The sequence below is a fragment of the Podarcis muralis genome, chromosome 10 (assembly GCF_964188315.1).
Source record: "Podarcis muralis chromosome 10, rPodMur119.hap1.1, whole genome shotgun sequence".
Taxonomy (NCBI): domain Eukaryota; kingdom Metazoa; phylum Chordata; class Lepidosauria; order Squamata; family Lacertidae; genus Podarcis; species Podarcis muralis.
In genome coordinates, this window is record NC_135664.1 from 67,717,589 (window position 1) to 67,740,630 (window position 23,042).

Consider the following 23,042-nt stretch of genomic DNA (forward strand, 5'->3'; position numbering starts at 1 on the left):
TCTCCCAAGAAACAGGCGTCTTTTAATTTCGTGGCTGCTGCCACCATCTGCAGTGATCACGGAGCCCAAGAAAGTAAAATCTCTCACTGCCTCCATTTCTTCCCCTTCTATTTGCCAGGAGGTGATGGGATCAGTGGCCATGATCTTCGTTTTTTTGATCTTGAGCTTCAGACCATATTTTGCGCTCTCCTCTTTCATCCTCAATAAAAGGTTCTTTAATTCCTCCTCACTTTCTGCATTATTATTTATCCGCTTCTGCTGTACCGGGCGATCACAGCTTCCCCTCTGGAAATTAGTAACTGAAAACATTTTGACCTGCCAGTAAAAATGCAGCCAAAGTTCTGTTGGGGGCTTTGCTTGCCCAAGCCCCCCCACTCAGGAACAAAAGCGTGCATTAGCAATGACAAATTTGGAAAATACTGAGAAAGCCGAACAGAGTTATCCGCCCCTAGACAGCAAATCATATGAGTTTTAGCCAGGTCAATCAGCAAACTGCTCTGTAGTTTCTTCTGCACTTAACAGGAGGAGAAACTGATTCAGCAACTCATTTCCAAGCAGGGCTGTCTGTATTCTATAGATATCTTATGCTATTATTATTATTATTATTATTATTATTATTATTATTATTATTTAAATACACTGAGCGCTGCTTGAAACTGGAATGGCTGGTCCGTGTATGAATGCAGCCCATCCCGTTCCTTGAGTTATGTTGTGAGGAAGCAGACTGTTTCTGGCAGAGACTGAAAAAGAAGCTGAGATGAAACCGCATGTTTTTCAAAGTCAAGAGTCCGAGCCAGCCCCCAAAATATCATCTCTCCCCAAAGGACATGCATCAAGTGGAAAGGAGGATGAGACAGAGGCAAGGCAGGAAAAGGGTTTGTTTAGCACTCGGGCCTGCCTAAGAAACAAGGGCTGCTGCTTTTAGACTTTGGAGAAGCGAAATCCAATGGCATCTGTAAGAGAAATGATGGGAAAGTCACTGGACCATTTTCCTAGTTCATCCCTGTTGTCCAGTGCCAAGGGGCCGGACAGAGAAGAAGCAGGACGCTACACTACCAATGGCTGTGTCCGCACTAAACCTTGGCACCACCTTTACTGAGATGGCAACAAGCGGAAGATATCTGGGATAACGTGAACGAAACACTTTTTGAGCCGTTAAAGGTGTGTTTATGCAGTTTTTTAAAAATTGGGAAATGATATATAATGAGTTGAAGAAAATGTTTAAAATGACATTTCTTTAAAAAAAAACCAGAAGCATTTTTGTTAGGGATTGTAGGACAAGACCTGCCAAGGAAAACAAAGAATTTATTTATGTCTGCAACAACAGCGGCAAGAGTCTTGATAGCACAAGGATGGAAGAACGAGGAAAGCCCGACAAAAGAACAGTGGCAAGAGAAATTGACGAACTACGCAGAATTGGCTAAACTGGCATACCAACTGCGAGGCAAGGACAACTGTGACTTTAAAGAAGAATGGGAACTTTTCACAAACTATTTAAAAAGAACAAAATGAACTGGACTCCTTGGTAGGTTTTGAATAAGGTAAAGGTAAAGGTACCCCTGCCCGTACGGGCCAGTCTTGACAGACTCTGGGGTTGTGCGCCCATCTCACTCAAGAGGCCGGGGGCCAGCGCTGTCCGGAGACACTTCCGGGTCACGTGGCCAGCGTGACAAAGCTGCATCTGGCGAGCCAGCGCAGCACACGGAACACCGTTTACCTTCCCGCTAGTAAGTGGTCCCTATTTATCTACTTGCACCTGGTGGTGCTTTCGAACTGCTAGGTTGGCAGGCACTGGGACTGAGCAACGGGAGCGCACCCCGCCGCGGGGATTCGAACCGCCAACCTTTCGATCGGCAAGCCCTAGGCGGTGAGGCTTTTACCCACACCGCCACCCGCGTCCCTAGGTTTTGAATAAACATACACAAATTTATTGATTGATAACATGGTGAACAGATAATGGAAGGACTTCTATAATTTTATAATCTGCAGAGAATAATATGTGCTGAGAAATCAGAGAGAGGAGCTGAGGGAAGTCTTTGGGGGAGGGGAGGGAGGGTTTGAGGGGAAAGGGAGGAAAGAATGAATATGATACGTTTTGATATGTTGTTATGTTGAAAATGCTAATAAAAACATTTATAAAAAAATAAAAATAAAGGTGTGTTTATGCAAAATACAACACAGTGGAACTGTCTCCCTCGGGAGACTGTGGGCTCTCCATCCTTGGAGGTTTTTAAGCAGAGGTTGGGTAGCCATCTGTTACGGATGCTTCAGCTGAGATTCCCCTGCATTGCAGGGGGTTGGACTAGATGACCCTCAGGGTCCCTTCAGACTCTACAATTCAATAAGAGGAGCCTGCTGGGTCGGCACAACCAGTGACAGATGACTCATTAGGGCAAACTGGGCACTGCGCCCCACCAATCTTAGACTGCTCTCAGCCAGCTCCCACCTGCCTGTCGTCTTACTGACGACCAGTCAGGAGGGTTTTAACACAGGAAATGGCTTTATATCAAGTCCGACCACATCTAGCTCAATATTGTTTTCACCAGGGGTCCCCAAACTAAGGCCCGCAGGCTGGATAAGGCCCAAGAGACTCGTTTATTCGGCCCACGGCAACCCCGCCTCCCGCCGCCCACTCTTACCGGCGCTACGCTGCGTGGCTGCCCACTTCCAGGTCGGAGGAGCACTGGAAATAGCTTGTGCACATGCTCAAGTGTTATTTGCGCATGCACATGCGTTATTTCCGGTGCACATCCGGGTCGGAGGAGGCCCGTGCACATGCACACAAGCTATTTCCGGTGCTCCTCCTGTTAGTTTCTGTTTGCCACTGTGCAGCTGCTTAGAGTCACAAGGCTCTGTTTACATTCCAGAGACAGTCCAGACTATTGGAAGTCTCACGGGAGACTAGAGAAGGATGTGACGTTACTGGTTTCCTGTTTCCTTTGTTTGGTTGCTCTCTGCTTTCATAGAGAGAGGATGTACATTTCTTTGCTGTCTGCGTAGTAAGAAATAAAGCATAGCGATGTAGCCATAAATCTCATCGCTTCCCTGTGCTGGATTCTCTGCTGAATGGGGGAACGTGCCTGAGGCCTTATCAAAGGCTCAGGTCGTTAATTATTTGTCAGAAGGCGATTCTGAAGGACTCGGAGGAAGATGAACTTTATCAGCTAGGCCGAGCGGAGATCCCGACACCTCTGACCTGGAAGTGCGCCGGAAATAGCATGTGCGCATGTGTATGGGCATGCACTCCCCCGTCCTCTGGCCCGCAGCACGATCGGAACTGGAGACACCGGCCCGAGGCGCAGTAAGTTTGCTGACCCCTGGTCTTCACTGACTGGCAGCAGGGCAACTCTTCACGCAGGGGGCAATTCCTAGCCCTACCCGAAAATGCCAGGACTTGAACCCAGGACCTTGCGCATGCAAAGCAGGTGCTCTACCACTGAGCTATGGTCCTTTCCAGCAGACAGCTCTGCCTGTGGCTGGCTCTGGCGCCCCCTGCTGGTGGTCGTCCTACCCTCCACAACACCAGTCCCATTGAGCACCCATTGCCACCACTGTCTGCAGCAAAGACAGGTCCCAGATATCAGTTTCTGTCTTTCCTAGCTCGTTTCTCCACTGCCCTCTAGCACCAAAATTTCCCCTCCAGGGTGCACACACTCTTCCCGGGAGATGGTGGAATTTGACTGCCTTGTAAGGGAGCGTTGCTGCTTTTGCTATGAGCTGCACCCTGGGATTATTTTTAATCCGCCGCGATTCCAAGGCCCTGAGCAGGCAGCAGCCCCGAGACATTAGCCTGCCTGATTTACTGAGTCTTTGTGTGAAACTGTGCAAACTCACGTACAAATCGGAAGACGCACGAGCAGCTATTAAAGACAGCAAAGGCTGGAAAAAAGCCCAGAGAACAGTTACTCCTCTGCACAAAGCACAAAAGCCAATATTGAAAGGTCACTTGCATTTAAAGGGGGAGAGCTTTGCTTGACATCTTGGCAAAGGAGGCCGTGCATTGAAGATGAATGATGCCCTTGCGTCACGCGGTACAGGCAACAGAACTGAACAGGCAGGCCATTTGCCCACGATGCTTTAGCTGGACAGAGAGCGCTTCATAGAAGCATAGAGTCTGAAGGGGTCCCAGGGTCATCTAGTCCAACCCCCAGCAATGCAGGTATCACAGCTAAAGCATCCATGACAGATGGTCGCTGGTTTTCCCCAGAAGCACTTGAAATCAAGACAACAGTCCAGATTAAGGGTCAGTAAACTTTTTCAGCAGGGGGCCGGTCCACTGTCCCTCAGACCTTGTGGGGGGCCAGACTATATTTTGAAAAAAATGAATGAATGAATTCCTATGCCCCACAAATAACCCAGAGATGCATTTTAAATAAAAGGACACATTCTACTCATGTAAAAACATGCTGATTCCCGGACCGTCCGTGGGCCGGATTGAGAAGGTGATTGGGCCGGATTCGGCCCCTGGGCCGTAGTTTGCCTACCAATTTAATGGTCCAGATAGTTCAATCCAAGTAATTTTTATATTTTTTAATACGCTTAGATCTCACCTCTCTCTCTTCCCACCCCCAGTGTCAGGTGTGTGTGCAGGAACCAGGCCCTGTGACCAATAGGACTCTGCAGGATTGGGGCCTTCATAAGTTTGTTCTGAAGAGGCACAGATGAGGCCGATTGGTAACTCACAGTACCTGGTGGCAAGAGCTGGGAAGGGATATAAGGTCAGCATTTCCCTTCGGCTCTTTGACACAGCAACATGCTTCCTGCCTTGCTGCGTTTGACTCCCTGCTTCTTGATCCTCGGACCCCTGACTTTGTGACTCCTTGCTCCTCGGACCTTTGACTTCTTGACTCCCTGCTTCTTGATCCTTGGACCCCTGACTTCGTGACTCCTTGCTTCTTGATCCTCGGACCCCTGACTTTGTGACTCCTTGCTCCTCGGACCTTTGACTTCTTGACTCCCTGCTTCTTGATCCTCGGACCCCTGACTTTGTGACTCCTTGCTCCTCGGACCTTTGACTTCTTGACTCCCTGCTTCTTGATCCTCGGACCCCTGACTTCGTGACTCCTTGCTCCTCAGACCTTTGACTTCTTGACTCCCTGCTTCTTGTTCCCGGACCACTGACTTCGTGACTCCTTGCTCCTCGGACCTTTGACTTCTTGACTCCCTGCTTCTTGTTCCCGGACCACTGACTTCGTGACTCCTTGCTCCTCGAACCTTTGACTTCTTGACTCCCTGCTTCTTGATCCTCGGACCCCTGACTTCGTGACTCCTTGCTTCTTGATTCTTGGACCCCTGACTTCTTGACTCCTTGCTTCCTGACCCTCGGACCCCTGACTTCTTGCTTCCTGACTCTCGGACCCTTGACTTCTTGACTCCTTGCTTCCTGACCCTCAGACCCTTGACTTCTTGACTCCTTGCTTCCTGACCCTCGGACCCTTGACTTCTTGACTCCTTGTTCCTTGATCCTCGGACCCTTGACTTCTTGACTCCCAGCTCTCTGACCCTCGGACTCTTGGACCCCAGACTCCTGGCTTCTGGACTCCCGTTCCTGCTCCCACCCTGCCATCTTGCCCCTGGTCCTGACGTCCCCAGCCGGGACTTCGATCGCCCGTGAACCAGACCGTGACACCCAGCCCTGAGAGATCAGGGCAGCGTACATGTTTCCCTCTTCCAATTTAATTCCACAACAGCCCTGTGAAGTTGGCTAGGTGCTGAGATGGGGAGGGAGTGGGGTTCAGATGAATGGGGGTTGAGCCTGGGACCAAAGAGCACAAGACTCTTAATTTCAGGGTTGTGGGTTCGAACCCCACGTTGGGTGAAAGATTCTTGCATTGCAGGGGGTTGGACTAGATGGCCCACGGGAACCCCTTACGACTCAACAATTCTATAATCTTCAGCATTGAAGTAAAACTCAGCTGAACAACACACAGCGCCGTTTAGCCACCCAATACCTGGGTGAGCAGGAATATTTTTAATTTCTCCTCAATGTTAATAGGGGGGGGGGAGGACAGGTACCTCACCAGGGAGGACATTCAACAAGCAGAAAACCACCACCAAGGAGGCCCTGCCTCGCCTGGCAAAAAACCTTTTGATTGTCCCACACACAGACTTCAGAGATATGTGTCCCCATCAGCCTCCGAAGGTCTGCAAACAGGTTTGCCTGCCAGCAAATTCGCGACGCTGGGTTTTTAAAAGGAGGCAGGTGCTTCCCTATCTCGATTGCTCACGCTTCAAAAATCTCCATGGAGGGTAGGGGTGGGGAGAGCAGAAGACGGGGAGGAAGAATGATTTCTTTTGGAAACCAAACAAAAATGGTTAAGAACTCGTTTTGGCTGCTCTTGGGGGAATAGGAATTGTGATGGAAATGTTTGAACGCCGCCATGACAACAGGCCAGAATCAACACACACACACACACACACACACACGCCTTTGGTTCAAAATTCAGCAACCGAAACAAAAGACTCATGCTTTCCCACAGCCCACACACAAACCTGATCACGGAAGATGCTTGAACAGTCTTAAGTCAACCGGGCGCCCTCTAAACTATAGATCCCTCCCTCCCTCCCACCTCCACCACACTCCAGGCAGCTGTACTGGCTCTGCCTGGAAAAGGAGGCAAATAACTAAATATTTTTAAGTTTCGAAAGGTATCGGAAACCCTCATTTGTCCTAGCCAATGTTTAGCTCTCAGCTTCATCTTCTAGTTCCTGAGATTTTAACCAGGCGCAGTCTCACACGTTTTCAACAAGCCCACCCTGTCTTTGCAATCTTAGGGGCTAGATGCGTGGATTAATTTTGTTTTTAGTGCACACTTTTAAACACTTCTTTTTAAAAAGCATTTCAAAACTGCTTGATCTTTTTAAACCACCTATGTATACAAAAACAGAGCATAAAAGCAGCGTTATAAAAACCAAGGTACAGCATAAACAGTAAAAGGAGTATTATAAACACTGATTAGGGCTGGTTTTCAACACTGCGATATGTCACCAACAAAACATTGCGATATGCTGATGTAACGCGATGTCTGAAATAAGGATGGAGTAATGTAGAACCATTGGGAGCTGTGCCAGATTTACGTATAAGATACACAAGCTATAGCTTAGGGCAGTGTTTCCCAACCGGTGTTCCGCGGCACACTAGTGTGCCGCGAGACGTTGCCTGGTGTGCCGTGGGAGGGAGGCGAGCGAGTCGGGCGGCGAGAGGCGGGGCGGCGGCGGCGAGGAGAGGCCGCCCAGCGCGGGGCTCTCGCCGTCTGCCTGCCTGGCTGCCTGCGTGGCGCTGACGTCACGGGGCTGTAACGTGCCCCACATAGGCACACGCGGGGCGGCGAGCGAGCTCCCTCCCACATCCCATCGCCGCTCGCTTCGGCCGGCCTACTGGGCTGTCGCAGGCGGAAGGCCTGCGCATGCGCGAGGTTTTCGCGCCTTCGGGATTCCCTTCACGCCTTCATCCTCCCGGGTCCTTGAGAGCGCGGGAAGCGGCAGCGCGAGACCGGCCTTGAGCCTGGTAGGTATTGTGCTTGCCAAGGTAGTCATTTGGGAAATGAAAACTTGCAAAGCAAGCAACCAGTTCAATCTGAAGTACGTGTATGCTTAATATCCTGTATCTGAAACCTGTTCTGCCCCCTCCCCCACACTTGGTGCCATTTTCATCTACACATGCAGCAGAGTAAGTTGACCCAGAATAGTACCAATTCAGATGGCAGATGGGAGAATGACAGTGCTGAATGCTTTCCCATGTAGAACAGTCCCTGCAAATAAAAACCCAGCATATTTGGAAGAGGGATGCTAGCCTAACCATTACCTTCTATGCTGTTACTATTTTTTTATTTTTTTTTTACATAAGTAAAAGTTTATATATAGTCAATATAGGCACAGAGTTAATTTTTTAAACATTTTCTAATGGTGGTGTGCCTCAAGATTTTTTTCATGAAACAAGTGTGCCTTTGCCCAAAAAAGGTTGGGAAACACTGGCTTAGGGCCCCGCTCTCTTGGGGGCCCCAAAAAAATTAAAGGAAAAAACACCTGAATGTACATTTCCAAAATATAAGATAAAAAACAAATAAAATAAAACCTACATACAGCAACAGTGTTTTGGGTTGTGTAGACTCCTATGATGTCAGTAATGGGCCCTGCCTGCTAGCCTGCTCCCTAAAATATCCCTGGTTTGCTCATTTCTATATAGAGGGTGCCTACATTCTGCATGGACTGGCTGTGTGGCAACATGTGCAAATGGCTTGAGATACCTATTAAAGGTAAAAGGACCCCTGACCATTAGGTCCAGTCGTGACCGACTCTGGGGTTGCGGCGCTCATCTCTCTTTATTGGCCGAGGGAGCCGGCATACAGCTTCCGGGTCATGTGGCCAGCATGACTAAGCCACTTCTGGCGAACCAGAGCAGCACAGGGAAACGCCGTTTACCTTCCCGCTGAAGCGATACCTATTTATCTACTTGCACTGGCATGCTTTCGAATTGCTAGGTTGAGAGGAGCTGGAACAGAGCGACGGGAGCTCACCCTGCCGTGGGGATTCAAACCGCCGACCTTCCAATCGGCAAGTACTAGGCTCTGTGGTTTAACCACAGCGCCACCCGTGTCCCTATTAGATCCACAAATTACCAGATAGCATATATTCAGCACAAAAAAACAGAGGCAATTTGTTGTTGACAAAGGACAGCTGGACATACAAAGGGACCCAATACCTTCAGTAGCTTAGGGCCTCATCAAACCTAAATCCAGCCCTGGTTGGGTGGCTTCACGGTTTTTCCCACATTGTGATTTTTGCACAGCACACAAACACATGTCATGATTTGTTACATATTGCCAGGTCAAAAATTATGAAACCGATATCACTATATGGCCTTCAAACAGGTTTCAGATGATATATTGCTATATCGCCCAGCTGTAGCACAGATTAAAAAACAGGAATTCAGAAAGAATGCCACAGATCAGGGAAATCCTGGGCAGAAAGAGATGCTTTTGCTAAGTTGGCTGAGGTGAGTGATGGTTGATGTTTCATGTAGAACAGAGGGGAAGGCAATGCAGGGCAATGGTAGAAAATGGACTGCTTTGAGTTCACTGCCATGTGATATTTCGGCAAGGATGGTTTTGGCAAGAACTAGAACCATCAGATTTTGAATTCTGGTGCTGGAGGAGACTCTTGAGAGTCCCATGGACTGCAAGAAGATCAAACCTCTCCATTCTTAAGGAAATCAGCCCTGAGTGCTCACTGGAAGGACAGATCCTGAAGCTGAGGCTCCAAGACTTTGGCCACCTCATGAGAAGAGAAGACTCCCTGGAAAAGACACTGATGCTGGGAAAGATGGAGGGCACAAGGAGAAGGGGACGACAGAGGACGAGATGGTTGGATAGTGTTCTTGAAGCTACCAGCATGAGTTTGACCAAACTGCAGGAGGCAGTGGAGGACAGAAGTGCCTGGTGTGCTCTGGTCCATGGGGTCACGAAGAGTCGGACTAAACGACTAAACAACAACAACAACAGAACCTCCAGACACTTTTTATGATTTGGCTTTGTTTGTTTTTACAACACATACAACAGAGCCACCATTTTCAAGACAACTCTCCTCACAAGCCTGGGAAATCTCAATGATACGTTATAACCTGACTGGGGCAGTGGCCCAAAGGGCCACAATAAATGTGATAATGTGTACGCCTGGAAAACCTTGAGTGCGCTTCTAACAGGGAAGTTATGGTAACTTGTTGCTTTATGAAAATGATGATTTTGCATGTTGTCGTCACCGCCTCCCCCAAAATTGGGGCAGAAATACAGCTAATACGTGAATTACAAAGATACAGCCAAAAGCTAGAACATAAGTTGCTACGTGGTGCAAATGGCTACACGTAACACAGGTCCCCAACAAGCACACTAACACAATGTAACAGAACACGGTGGGAATCAGAACTTAATCAGCAGAAATTGTTAGTGCTTATTGCGCATGTGTATTAAAAATGAAATGAGGTAATGATGTAGTTATACCTCGGGTTAAAGTCACTTCAGGTTGAGTGTTTTCAGGTTCCGCGACGACCCGGAAGTAACGGAATGGGTTACTTCCGGGTTTTGCCGCTCGCGCATACGCTCAAAATGATGTCACACGCATGTGCAGAAGCAGCGAATCACGACCTGTACATGCACATACGTGGGTTGCGTTCTGTTCAGGATGCGAACGGGGCTCTGGAACGGATCCTGTTCGCATCCAGAGGTACCACTGCATATGATTGGTGGAAACTGAAATGCTTTGTTTGAAATTTTATAAATACCACTTCCTGGACCACCGGGCAGGGTTGCATAGCTGTCAACTTTTCCCTTTTCTTGCAAGGAATCCTATTTGGAATAAGGGAATTTCCTTTAAAAAAACGGGAAACGTTGACAGCTATGCGGGGTTGCAGTTTTGCAGAATGATCTGACTATAACCTATTGCTTTGCAATAAACAATGGACTCTTAACTCCTCACATCTCTGAGTTTTATTGGCGTAAACTCAGAAGATGCTATTTTCTGGTCCATTCCATTTAGCCAGTAAGAACAGTACCAGCTCCCCTAAAGGTAAAGGTAAAGGTACCCCTGCCCGTACAGGCCACTCGTGTCCGAGTCTATGGTTGCGTGCTTATCTCGCTCTAGAGGCTGTGAGCCGGCGCTGTCCAAAGACACTTCTGGGTCACTTGGCCAGCGTGACGAAGCTGCAGCTGGCGAGCCAGCACCAGCGCAGCACACGGAAATGTCATTTACCTTCCCGCTATAAAGCGGTCCCTATTTATCTACTTGCACTTAAGAGTGCTTTCGAACTGCTAGGTGGGCAGGCGCTGGGACCGAACGACGGGAGCTCACCGCTCCGCGGGGATTCGAACCGCCGACCATACGATCGGCAAGTCCTAGGCACTGAGGTTTTACCCACAGCGCCACCCGCGTCCCCAGCAGCTCCCCTACTAACATCCAAAAAGGTGTTTGCAACATGCTAACACTGATAGTCTTTACTTGGACTTTACTTTAACCCCTGCGCAACTGTACTCATTTTGCAGGCCTATTTGTGGTGTTGTTTTAATCTTTTAATATTTGCCTGTTATAATTGCTCTCCCTGTCGTATATATGTTATAAAATGAAATGTAAACTGGGGGTGGGGTGTGTGGGGGGGTGCTCTTTAAGTATCAGGACTGACAATTTATCTCACATCAGGCAAAGTGAGGTTTAAGAGCTGTCCGTGAAGTTAGATTTTGCATTTGGTAGGAACTGCTGCCACCCAGTGGAACCATAAGGAGAAGCTTCCACAAAAAAAGACCATTTCAGAACAGACCAAAATTAAGCAGTGTTTTGTAATTTTAAGGGTGTGTCTTTTGCAAGGGGCTGGACTAGATGATCCTCGTGGTACCCCTTCCAACTCAACCATTCTATGAAACCAGCTTCTCTGAATCTTGCCACATAATTCTGGGCAGGAAGACAACTTCACTTGAGTACATGTCCCTTGTTATTGGGTCAAAACAAGTTAAGGAAAGGAGGAGGAGAAGAAGAGTAGTAGTAGTAGTAGTAGTAGTAGTAGTAGTAGTAGTAGTTTGGATTTGATATCCCGCTCTATCACTACCCTAAGGAGTCTCAACGTAGCTCACAATCTCCTTTCCCTCCCCCCCCCCAACAAACACTCTGTGAGGTGAGTGGGGCTGAGAGACTTCAGAGAAGTGTGACTAGCCCAAGGTCAAGGTCAAGGTTCCCTTTCTGGGTCATGTGGCCAGCATGACTAAACTGCTTCTGGTGCAATGGGACACCGTGATGGAAGCCAGAGTACACGGAAACGCCGTTTACCTTCTCGCCACAATGGTACCTATTTATCTACTTGCACTGGCGTGCTTTCGGACTGCTAGGTTGCAGGAGCTGGGACAGAGCAACGGAAGCTCACCCCATTGTGCGGATTCGAACCGCCAACCATCTGAAGTAGATTGGTCTCGACTTACCATACTCCCCAAAGACAAGATGCATGCATTTCCGACCCTCCACAACCCAGGACACCATTTTAACGCCGAACCAAATTAACAGCATCCCCAAAGTGGCGTCCAGGATAAAATTCATCAGGTAGCTGTAATAAAAAAATACAACTGTTTTCTGGCGGTTCTTATTTTTATCTGTAAGCCGCCTTGAGTCCCACTGAGGGGGAAAAGTGGGGTATAGGTAAATATATAAATTAAATAAAATAAAAACCCACGTGAACACTTCAGAACGCACTCAAAACTCCCACCTTCATTTCTGCTCAAGGCTTTAATCAGGGTGGATTTTATTTAAATCAAATCGATTTAAATCAGGATTTACATCACTAGTCAGTAAGACTTGATTTAAATCATTTTATTTATTTTTACAGAAAGACTCATTCTTGCTGGTATCATATTAATATTGACAACCGGATGAAGGTTTCAATTTTGGAAATAATAGATTTTCAGAGTAGTTTTTACAGTTATATCAAAAATTACTGAGTTGGTTATACTGTTAGAAATACACAGAGAGATATAATAATAATAATAATAATAATAATAATAATAATAATAATAATAAAATTTTATTTATACCCCACCCTCCCCAGCCAAGACCGGGCTCAGGGCGGCTAACACCAGGTATATAAACAAATTATGAAATTATTGTGAAGTTTAATAAGTTAACTGTTTATATTTGGACAATTTTTCTGCTATACTTTATTGGAAGGAGAAAAAATAACAATAACAATTTAAATTTAAACAATTTATTTAACTAAAACAATAACATTATAGCATATGTATCCATGTTTGTTAACTGATGCAATTAAACAATTAAAAAAACAAACTTAGACTGAGTTTTAGCATACATGAAAAACTTAAAACAAATCCTTTTTAATACCTTTCTTTATCAGAAAAGAAACTGGCTTGAACTTGTATTAGGGACAGACAATGGTTAAAGCCCAAAAGTGGAGCACCTTGTGGTCAGTGAGTAGGTGATGAAGACTACTCTGCAGTACAGATATTCTGCTGATGGATCAATAAAATTATCTAAGGGGGCTCGTGACCATATTTGTACAATGATTAGCAGGGGAAATGGGATGATATTATGTTAATAAAACAAACAAGACATGCTGTGGACTTTCCACACCCTTTTTTCTACGAAATTCGGCTTTAAAACGGCATGGTTTCTGTATCTCGGTGTGCCCGTTCTGTACTCAGGTTACGCACTTACAAGCATATTCAATAAAGCTTTCCTATTTCACCAAACTTGTTCAAGATCATTTCATTAAGGATCCAGAAGATCTTGATGGACCATTTTTCATATACAGTGGTGCCTCGCAAGACGAAATTAATTCATTCCGCGAGTTTTGTCGTCTTGCGATTTTTTTTCGTCTTGCAAAGCACGGTGTCGGGAAAGCTTTGGAAAAGCTTCAAAAATCACCAAAGTCTTCAAAAACCTCAAAAAAGGCTACCACACTGCGTTCTATGAGTTGCTCCTCGAAGTCAAGTCGCAACTGTATTAATGGTGTTAAGAAAAGGGAAACAAACTTGCAAGACGTTTCCATCTTGCGAAGCAAGCCCATAGGGGAAATCGTCTTGCGAAGCAGCTCAAAAAACAAAGAACCCTTTCGTCTTGCGAGTTTTCCATCTTGCGAGGCATTCATCTTGCGAGGTACCACTGTATAATACCTTGCAACTGCCTCATTAGGGCAAGACCTCAATGATCACTAGGCCTGAGCAGTTTCGGTTTCCTTGGAGAGTTAACTTCACAGACACAGGGTGCTTTATTGCTGGCCTGAGCCTGACTCCAGCCCCTGACGCCCACCCAGGTCCCTTCACATGCAAGCCAAACTCACAGAGAGCAGGGGTCTTCTTCAGTCAGGTCAGACAGGAAGACGTTGGCAAAGTGGATGAAAAGGGCGCCTATGGCTTGCTTCGACGTATCGTAAAACCTTGAAAGAGTTTGGAACGCATTGTTATTATACATTGAACTTTTTAAGTCGCTCGCTACACAACAAAGCCTCTGAGTGACTTACAGCATACTGTAATACAGAGATTTTTTTTTCAATTATTTTTTTTAAGGAAAAACAAAGTGATCTCACCATATTCTCCAGGGTCGCCTCTCTCCTTTTGGTTCCTTAAATCGTTTTACTGTAAAGAAATACAAACATTTAAATGGCTGTAGAAAGGACAGGGGGACGGTTCTGTAGAATAATAATAATAATCTTTATTGTCACTGTCCCATACAGAACAATGAAATTGAAAAATCTACATAAGGCATTCAAAAAACAACAAGCCTGCTATCCCAGCCATCCCAACCCCTAAAAACTCTGATACCCCATTTTTAAATACAATATACTCCCATGGAGACTACCTTACACTGCATTTAAAACCAAAATCACATTTGGGTAGAAACTGTTTCTCAGGCGGCTAGTCCTGGTCTTTATAACCCTGTACCTTCTTCCAGAAGGCAGAAGCTGAAAGAGATCTTTTCCGGGGTGCGCACTATCCTGCGCTATCTCTGCAGCTTTCTTACGGCACCTGGAAGCATAGATTTGATCCAAGGTGGGAAGAGTGCACCCATTTATTCTCTCCGCAGTCTTTACAACCCTGGACAGCATTGTTTTTCCCCTGACCGTGCAGCTCCCAAACCACACACACACAGACCACAAGTTAATACACTCTCAACAGTACAATGGCAAAATACCATCAACAGGTCCTTTGAGAGATTGTTTTTCCAGAGGATTCCCCATAGGGGAAGAACAGATTTTCCTTCAGATTCTTCTTATGTAGGGATTCTTTGGGTCTCATCGCAAGTGCACTGGCTTTTGGTTCCTTTTAACTCCCTCCCATAGAACTAAATGGGAACCCATTCAGTTTTATGGCAGAAGCCACAGGAAGCCGGCTTCACTAAGCAGCATTCTGCTAGCAAATCAGGGTGAGAAATCCTGGAAGTGATGAACCTGGCTCTTAGCTAGCCAGGAGATCCGAGGATAACATACACACAAACACAGATCTTCTCTTACTGGAAAATGACACAAAATACAGTTGTTGAGTGTGATAAGACGACAACTTTGAAAGGAGGAGAGTTAATGATGTACAGCCTTGTTGAGCAGGTCTTGTCAGGCCTCATTAGATTTAAGAGAGTTATCAGAGACGGTGTAATTATCACAGGCAGTAAAACGGCTGCATTAAAAGATAAAAGGGAGTATGAGAGAGAAATAATTAACTGCTTAATAGGGCATTAATTCAGAGATGGCTCTGCACTGGAGAGCGCCAGCCAAGATTACGGGGGCTTAAGGGGGCCATGGGATCCATTTCATTTTGCTTGACCTAAAAAGTTATGGGGGGGGGCATTAGATGCACATCAAAGCAATCCTGGGATGCCGCTGTAGAATCAGCATCTTCAACGGAGGGCATCGTGAGGACAACACACACACACTTGAAATTTGATGGTTTCAGATGACAAGTGGTATTTCTTGTGTACGTTTGAGAGGGTTCTGAAAAACTTAAATCAGGATGTTGCTGGATGACAACTCTAATCATCTTTGAAGGTATTAATTGTTATTATTATTACTTTCCTTGCAGGTTCTTATAGGAACAGAGGAAGCACCCTTGTACCAGGTCCAATCCTTAGTTCTGCCCTGCGCTCCTTTCAGAGGAATGACAGAATGATGGTTTCCTTGCAAAGTTTAAAAAAGCCTTTAGTTTTATTTAGCCTTATTCTATGACCCACTCCAACTTAGCTTAGTTTTTCTTTGCTTTGGGGGACGGGGGACGGACTGCAACATATCATTGCTGCAATTAAACCACATTTGTGATTAATTTATACCAGACTCTCCACTCATCGTTCTGCTTTGTTAGATGTTCTGCAATGTTTCCTCAATATTTCCTCTGTTGGCTGTTCTGCAACGGCTTCTGCATTATTTCTGTATGGAGCGGCACTCTTGCACAACAAAAGCAGGACCAACCTCCCCCCCCCCCCCCCAATCAGAACATTTGTGGTATGAAAGGTCACAGGATTTTAGCAGGAAATGACAGAACACAGACTTATTACGAAGAAAGCAGTGTGACCGCCTTGGAAAGTCTACAGGTGCGAATGGGATTAAAAGGAGTATTGTAGATCACTGCCACATAACATCACGAGCACAAATCATGATGAATGTTCAATAAAAAGGACATCTGGAAAGGCCGCATGTGTACTTTCCTATTCTCCCTGGGACCCAGTGTCCTTCTGTGAACCATTTAAATTCATTTCAGTCGCAACTCTGAGACGGCGGCACTTTGTTTCTGCTTCAGCTTCACCCACCGAGGTGAAATTTCAAACCCAAATTTACAAGTCCGCGTAGAACAGGACTCTTGACTCTGCAGCGCCTACTTAGTGCATTAACACTAAGCTGCAGTTTAACAAATTAACTACAAATTAACTACAAGTTGTCCCACTGACGATAAAGCAGGCCATGGCTTCTTTTTCCAAAGTTTGGTTTGGTCTTCCAATGCTCTTGCCTCTTGTCTCTGTGGCTTGGTCAACTATGGTTTTCCCAGTAGTGATGTATGGAAGTCAGAGCTGGACCATAAAGAAGACTGATCGCCGAAGAATGGATGCTTTTGAATTCTGGTGCTGGAGGAGACTCTTGAGAGTCCCATGGACTGCAAGAACATCAAACCTATCCATTCTGAAGGAAATCAGCCCTGAGTGCTCACTGGAAGGACAGATCCTGAAGCTGAGGCTCCATTACTTTGGCCACCTCATGAGAAGAGAAGACTCCCTGGAAAAGACCCTGATGTTGGGAAAGATGGAGGGCACAAGGAGAAGGGGACGACAGAGGACAAGATGGTGGGACAGTGTTCTCGAAGCTACCAGCATGAGTTTGACCAAACTGCAGGAGGCAGTGGAAGACAGGAGTGCCTGGCGTGTTCTGGTCCATGGGGTCATGAAGAGTCGGACACGACTAAATGACTAAATTACAACAACATAATAATAAGTTTGTTTAGTGTTCTGGTTTGTGTTTGCAAGTATTGCATTTATCAATAAAAGTTAAAATAATAATAATACAACAGCACTTTCCTCTTTTTGTGGTTTCCAGCAATTGGTATTCAGAAGCTCTTAATGCCTCTGACTGCGAAATGCACGAAAGGAAAACACATGTAAGATTTGGATTTCTGCGCTTATCCACATCTCCGGCTCAAAACAGAGCCCTCCATCAGGGACATAGGCAGCCACAGGACTTGCCCGCAGGGCCCTGGCCCACCCAGCCGATGAGCTAGCCCCCTCCCCTCTTTGCATTCTTAGCTTCACCAACGCCACTCATCCAGATGGCTGAGTTTTGTAGAACAATGCAAGGCAACCGACTCAGCAGCTGCGTGGCGGAGTCCCGGGAGCAACACATGGCAAGACAAACAGTTAGGATGGACTTGGTGCATCTGGCAAAAGAGCAAAACCCAGGGGGTGCTGGGTGGGGGGGAATGTTTAGGACGCTCAGATAGGCAAAGCTTACGATCCAGGTTTAGGATGCATGCATGCGCTAGCTGTGAGAGCAACTTATCTCCTCACTTTTGGCCCCTTAAAACAGCAACAGCTCTTGCTACTTACAAGTCCAAGCTTAAACAGAAGCTGAGTTTCTAGGCCTCTTGACAGACCTGAATATGTGATGACCCCAGAAGATTCCACCATGGCCCTCCGTTATTAAAACAGAAGCGCAAAGAAGTAACTTTCATGTCTGGGGAGAAGTTGGGACAGGCTGAAGAGATGTCATTACATGCTAAGATTACCCTTTAGAAGGCCAAGGGTACATAAACCATCTGGAGGTTTCTCTTTTTCTGATAAGTGACTAATAAAGTCACATAAATTAATAATAATTACAGCGTTAGGGCAAAGCCCATTAGGACAAAATTAAGGCACCCTAATATTCAGTCAGACTAAGATGCAACATCAAAATTCCAGCCCATCATTCCTTCATCGGTCTAACCTCAACTCCTCAACAAGGCGGACCAAATAGATCTGGAATACTGTGTCCAGTTCTGGGCGCCACAATTTAAGAAGGATTTTGACAAGCTGGAAGATGTTCAGAGGAAGGCAGCCAAGATGGTCAAGGGTCTTGAAAGCAAGACTTAAGAGGAACGGTTGAGGGAACTGAGTATGTTTAGACTGGATAAGAGGAAACTTGAGAGGAGATACGACAGACATCTTCAAATATCTCAAGGGCTGTCACATGGAAGATGGAGCAAGCTTGTTTTCTCCTGCTCTGGAGGGTAGAATTTGTACCAATGGCTTCAAGAAGGGAGATTCCGACTCAACATCAAGAAGAGTTTTCTGACAGTAAGAGTGGTTCAAGAGTGGAACCGTCTCTCTTGAGAGGTGGTGGACTCTCTTTCCTTGAACGTTTTGGATGGCCATCTGCCATGGGTGCTTTAGTTGAGATTCCTGAATCGCAAGGGGTTGGACTAGATGACCCTCAGGGTCCCTTCCAACTCTACAATCCTAACATTCTACAATCCTAATATTCTAGGTGCAGCTTTTCTAAATACTTGCATTAAAGATGATAATACGCACACACTGCTTTTTGTTCAGGACTACCATCACCTCTTTTTTTGAGACAACGGCAATCATTTTGTGCTGCCATTGACAACATTCTGAAGAAGAAGAAGAAGAAGAAGAGTTTGGATTTGATATCCCGCTTTATCACTACCCGAAGGAGTCTCAAAGCGGCTAACATTCTCCTTTCCCTTCCTCCCCCACAAGAAACACTCTGTGAGGTGAGACAGGAATTACCAGCACTTTTATATGAAAAAACCCACTGATTGCTAGATTAATTAAGGGCACTTTTTCGATTGATTGCAAGGTTTCTAATGATTTCATCTGACTGATATTTAGGGGGGTAGGGAACCTGTTTTGGAGTCAGAGGCGCAAGATGGCTGGAGGATGGGGCAGCAGGCAGGTGGATTGGAAAGGGTCACTCTGAGGAGGGATAAAGGATGGAGGGGCAAGAGGAGACCACTTCAAAAAAGGTAGGTTGAATGGCCAGGTGTTGGAGGTGCTTCTCAAGCATATGGGATTTCGGTGCATCCGACTTTTGCCTTTTGCTGCATCTTCTCCACCGAAAGTGTCCTTTCGCAAGGATCCGCAGAGCCTTGCTGTTGGAGGTTGGGATTCCAGCAACACTCAATAACTCAACTGCTGTCCCTCGACAAACTAACTACATTTGCAGGATAAAGGTAAAGGGACCCCTGACCATTAGGTCCAGTCGTGACTGACTCTGGGGTCGCGGCGGTCATCTAGCTTTACTGGCCGAGGGAGCCAGCGTGCAGCTTCCGGGTCATGTGGCCAGCATGACTAAGCCGCTTCTGGCGAACCAGAGCAGCGCACGGAAACGCCGTTTACCTTCCCGCCGGAGTGGTACCTATTTATCTACTTGCACTTTGACGTGCTTTTGAACTGCTAGGTTGGCAGGAGCAGGGACCGAGCAACGGGAGCTCACCCCGTCGTGGGGAGTCAAACCGCCAACCTTCTGATCAGCAAGTCCTAGGCTCTGTGGTTTAACCCACAGCGCCACCTTTGTCCCACCTTTGCAGGATAGGTGAGGGGGAAAGCAGAAGAAAAAGAAGGGAAGAGGAACAGAAAAAAAAGAAAAAATCAGAGAGAAGAAAGAGGGGGAAAAGAGAGGGAGAGGAACAAAAAAATAAAAACTGGAGTTTTTGTGTCAGCATTGCGAGGATAGGTTTTTCATTTGGCTGTCTGTTTGTTTCTGCACATATACTAAGCAAAAGAATGAAAGATCATTACTTGCCTTCTTTCTCCCAGATTCTCTAAACCAATGACAAACCTAGACAGCATCTTAAAAAGTAGAGACATTACTTTGCCATCAAAGGTCCGTATAGTTAAAGCCATTGTTTTCCCAGAAGTGATGTATGGAAGTGAAAGCTAGACCATAAAGAAGGCTGATCGTTGAAGAATGGATGCTTTTGAATTATGGTCCAGGAGGAGACTCTTGAGAGTCCCATGGACTGCAAGAAGATCAAACCTATCCACTCTTCAGGAAATCAGCCCTGAGTGCTCACTGGAAGAACACATCCTGAAGCTGAGGCTCCAATACTTTGATCACCTCATGAAAAGAGAAGACTCCCTGGAAAAGACCCTGATGTTGGGAAAGATGGAGGGCACAAGGAGAAGGGGACGACAGAGGACGAGATGGTTGGACAGTGTACTCGAAGCTACCAGCATGAGTCTGACCAAACTGCAGGAGGCAGTGGAAGACAGGAGTGCCTGGCGTGCTCTGGTCCAGGGGGTCACGAAGAGTCGGACACAACTAAACAACAACAAACCTCACAATATCTATGACACCAGTGTCTCACACCAAATGCAACCAAACTGACCAGCAGAAAGGACTCTATGAATTGAAAACAGAGACGTTGCAGGTACCCTTGGTAACTACGGAAATCCTTTAATAAAAAGAAATTAAAATAAAAGGTGGAGAACAGAGAGGGTGGAGAATAGAGGAACAGAAACGGAGGAGAGGAGAGAAAAGGGAGAATGAAGAAAGGGGGGAAAGGAGGAAAAGACAGAATCGTAGAACGGTAGAGTCGGAGAGGAACATGAGAGGCATCTAGTCCAGCCCCGCGCAAAGCAGGAACCTTTTTGCCCAGCGAGGAATTCGAACCCAGGACACTGGATCTTGTTCAGGAAAAGTGGGGAGGAAAAGGTAAAAGGAGAAAGGGTCAGAGGGAGGTGTAGGGCAGGCAGACAAGGGCTCCACTTACGCATGAGGGTGCTGAAGGCCACCACGGCCAGCAGCGCCTGCACCAGCACCCCGAAGCGGTCCAGCAGCGCCCCGTTGTCGCAGCCGTGCGGGCGGCTCTTCGCCTGGCTGCCGTTGGCGCCCGGCAGCCGCTCGAGCAGCGATGGAGACAGCGGCAGCAGCGGGCGGGCGGGCGCGACAGGGCGCAGCAGCAGCGCCATCCCGGCCGGCGGAGCCTCCTAGACGAGGCGAGCGCAACGCCCCGCGTCCGCCTTCCTCCGCCCCGAACAAAGGCTGGCGCCGCCGCGGGCTCAGAGGGGGAGGGAGGCGGCTCCTGTAGCTGCTTCCCCCGGGAAGGGGCCGGGCGCCAGGGGGCAACGCCCCCGAGGGGGAAAGGAGCCGGGGGGGGGGCGATGGGTCAGCGGAGACCCTTAGACGCCGAGGGGTGGTGTGCTAAGACCATTTGGGCCCCTAAGACCAGGCAGAGGCAAATCCCGACCCTCCAGATGTTTGGGACTACAATTCCCATCATCCCTGACCACTGGTCCTGCTAGCTAGGGATGATGGGAATTGTAGTCCCAAACATCTGGAGGGCCGGGATTTGCCTATGGCTGCCTAAGACCTTACTCCAGCCTTTCTCAACCTGTGGGCCCCCCAGATGTTGTTGAACTACAACTCCCATCACCCCTAGCTAGCAAGGCCAGAGCTCAGGGATGATGGGAGTTGTAGTCCAACAACATCTGGGTAGCCACAGGTTGAGGACCGCTGACTTACTCCTTTACCCGACGGTTTGGGCTTTACCCTCCTCTCCCAGCCTCTCCCTCCATCCCCGGAGAGGGTGCGCAAAGCAGGACTGGGAACGTGACCCCTGTTTATCTACTTGCAGTTTGATGTGCTTTCGACCTGCTAGGTTGGCAGGAGCAGGGACCGAGCAACGGGAGCTCACTCCGTCATGGGGATTCGAACCACCGGCCTTCTGATCGGCAAGTCCTAGGCTCTGTGGTTTAACCCACAGCGCCACCGCACGTTTGGCTGGTACATCTGGTTAAAAGAGTAGACTTCACCTGTTTGTTATCGCAAACACACACAGATGCTTGTAGGTAATTAAGTTGTTTATTGTAGGAAATACATTTCTAAGAGATAAGAGGTTTCTTATTCTAGTCTAACTCGTCTAGAGAAGAACAAGCCAGCCATCCTGGCTCCTTTGTTCTCTCAGATGACAGTTCAAAGATAACGTCTCAACTTGAGATCCAGGAGAGAAGTTTGAGGAGGAGGAAGCTGTAAATGGGATGCAACCTAAGTCCTATCAGTCTAAACAACAAAGAGATAGATAGAGAGAAGTCAGCATACAGATAAAGATACAGGGATAGTCTGAGACTCTGGAGGCTCCTTACTCTTATCCGTCTAAACTCCACTCAAGGTGAGTGGCACGCAGACTCCCAGCAGTTCACACGGCAATTGTGGGAACCATTTTCAGGTGCAGCTCGGAGATTTTTGAACTAATGGCATGAACTTTGCGAAACTGGACTGGGTCATTCCAAGCACTGCAACATATCACATTATTCACAATAGGATTCAGAATGCAGCAGTCTGATTGGTCCTAGAACAATAGGATCCAGAATGCAGCAGTCTGATTGGTCCTAGAACAATAGGATTCAGAATGCAGCCGTCTGATTGGTCCTAGAACAATAGGATCCAGAATGCAGCAGTCTGATTGTTCCGCAGGAGCCACCCAATCCTACTCCAGGTGGAAGTGAATCCGCAACCTGATTGGCCTACAGGAGAATCCCGGAATTAGCCAATCATGTGGGGCCCATTGTGTAAATAACGTATATAAAGCAGACATTTTGGGGGAACTTCCATTCCTCACTACCATGAGCTGAATAAAGGGCATGATATCCACACTCAACTCGGAGTATATTTCACCGATTCTGCAGCAGCCTTGGTGAACAGAAGACACTTCTGATCTTCTCCCTCCCTTGTAAATTTTGCCCCTTCATCCCTGGCTGATGGGGGTGCGGCACCATTTTGTGGCTCCCCTCAGGTGCCCAAATGTCTTGGGCTGGCCCTGCTCTATTACAGTACATTTAAAGGTAAAGGGACCCCTGACCATTAGGTCCAATTGTGGCTGACTCTGGGGTTGTGGCGCTCATCTCACTTTATTGGCCAAGGGAGCCGGTGTACAGCTTCCAGGTCATGGCCAGCATGACTAAGCCGCTTCTGGCAAACCAGAGCAGCGCATGGAAACACTGTTTACCTTCCCGCCGGAGCGGTACCTATTTATCTACTTGCACTTGACGTGCTTTCGAACAGCTAGGTTGGCGGGAGCTGGGACAGA

At 47.2% G+C, this 23,042-nt stretch overlaps 1 protein-coding gene across 1 annotated transcript in view; it reads right to left on the minus strand.

Annotated features, from left to right (window-relative positions):
* LOC114605780 (store-operated calcium entry regulator STIMATE-like) overlaps positions 1 to 21,004 on the minus strand; it is a 44,557-nt gene extending 23,553 nt beyond the window's left edge. Inside the window, exons 1-4 of the mRNA XM_028747355.2 lie at positions 20,727 to 21,004; positions 14,072 to 14,120; positions 13,826 to 13,921; positions 11,958 to 12,079 (exon numbers count right to left, since the gene is read on the minus strand). Of these exons, the coding sequence (XP_028603188.2) occupies positions 11,958 to 12,079; positions 13,826 to 13,921; positions 14,072 to 14,120; positions 20,727 to 20,925 (466 nt within the window). The 5' untranslated portion in view covers positions 20,926 to 21,004. The remainder of the gene's footprint in view (positions 1 to 11,957; positions 12,080 to 13,825; positions 13,922 to 14,071; positions 14,121 to 20,726) is intronic.
* Between the last annotated feature and the right edge of the window lie 2,038 nt (positions 21,005 to 23,042).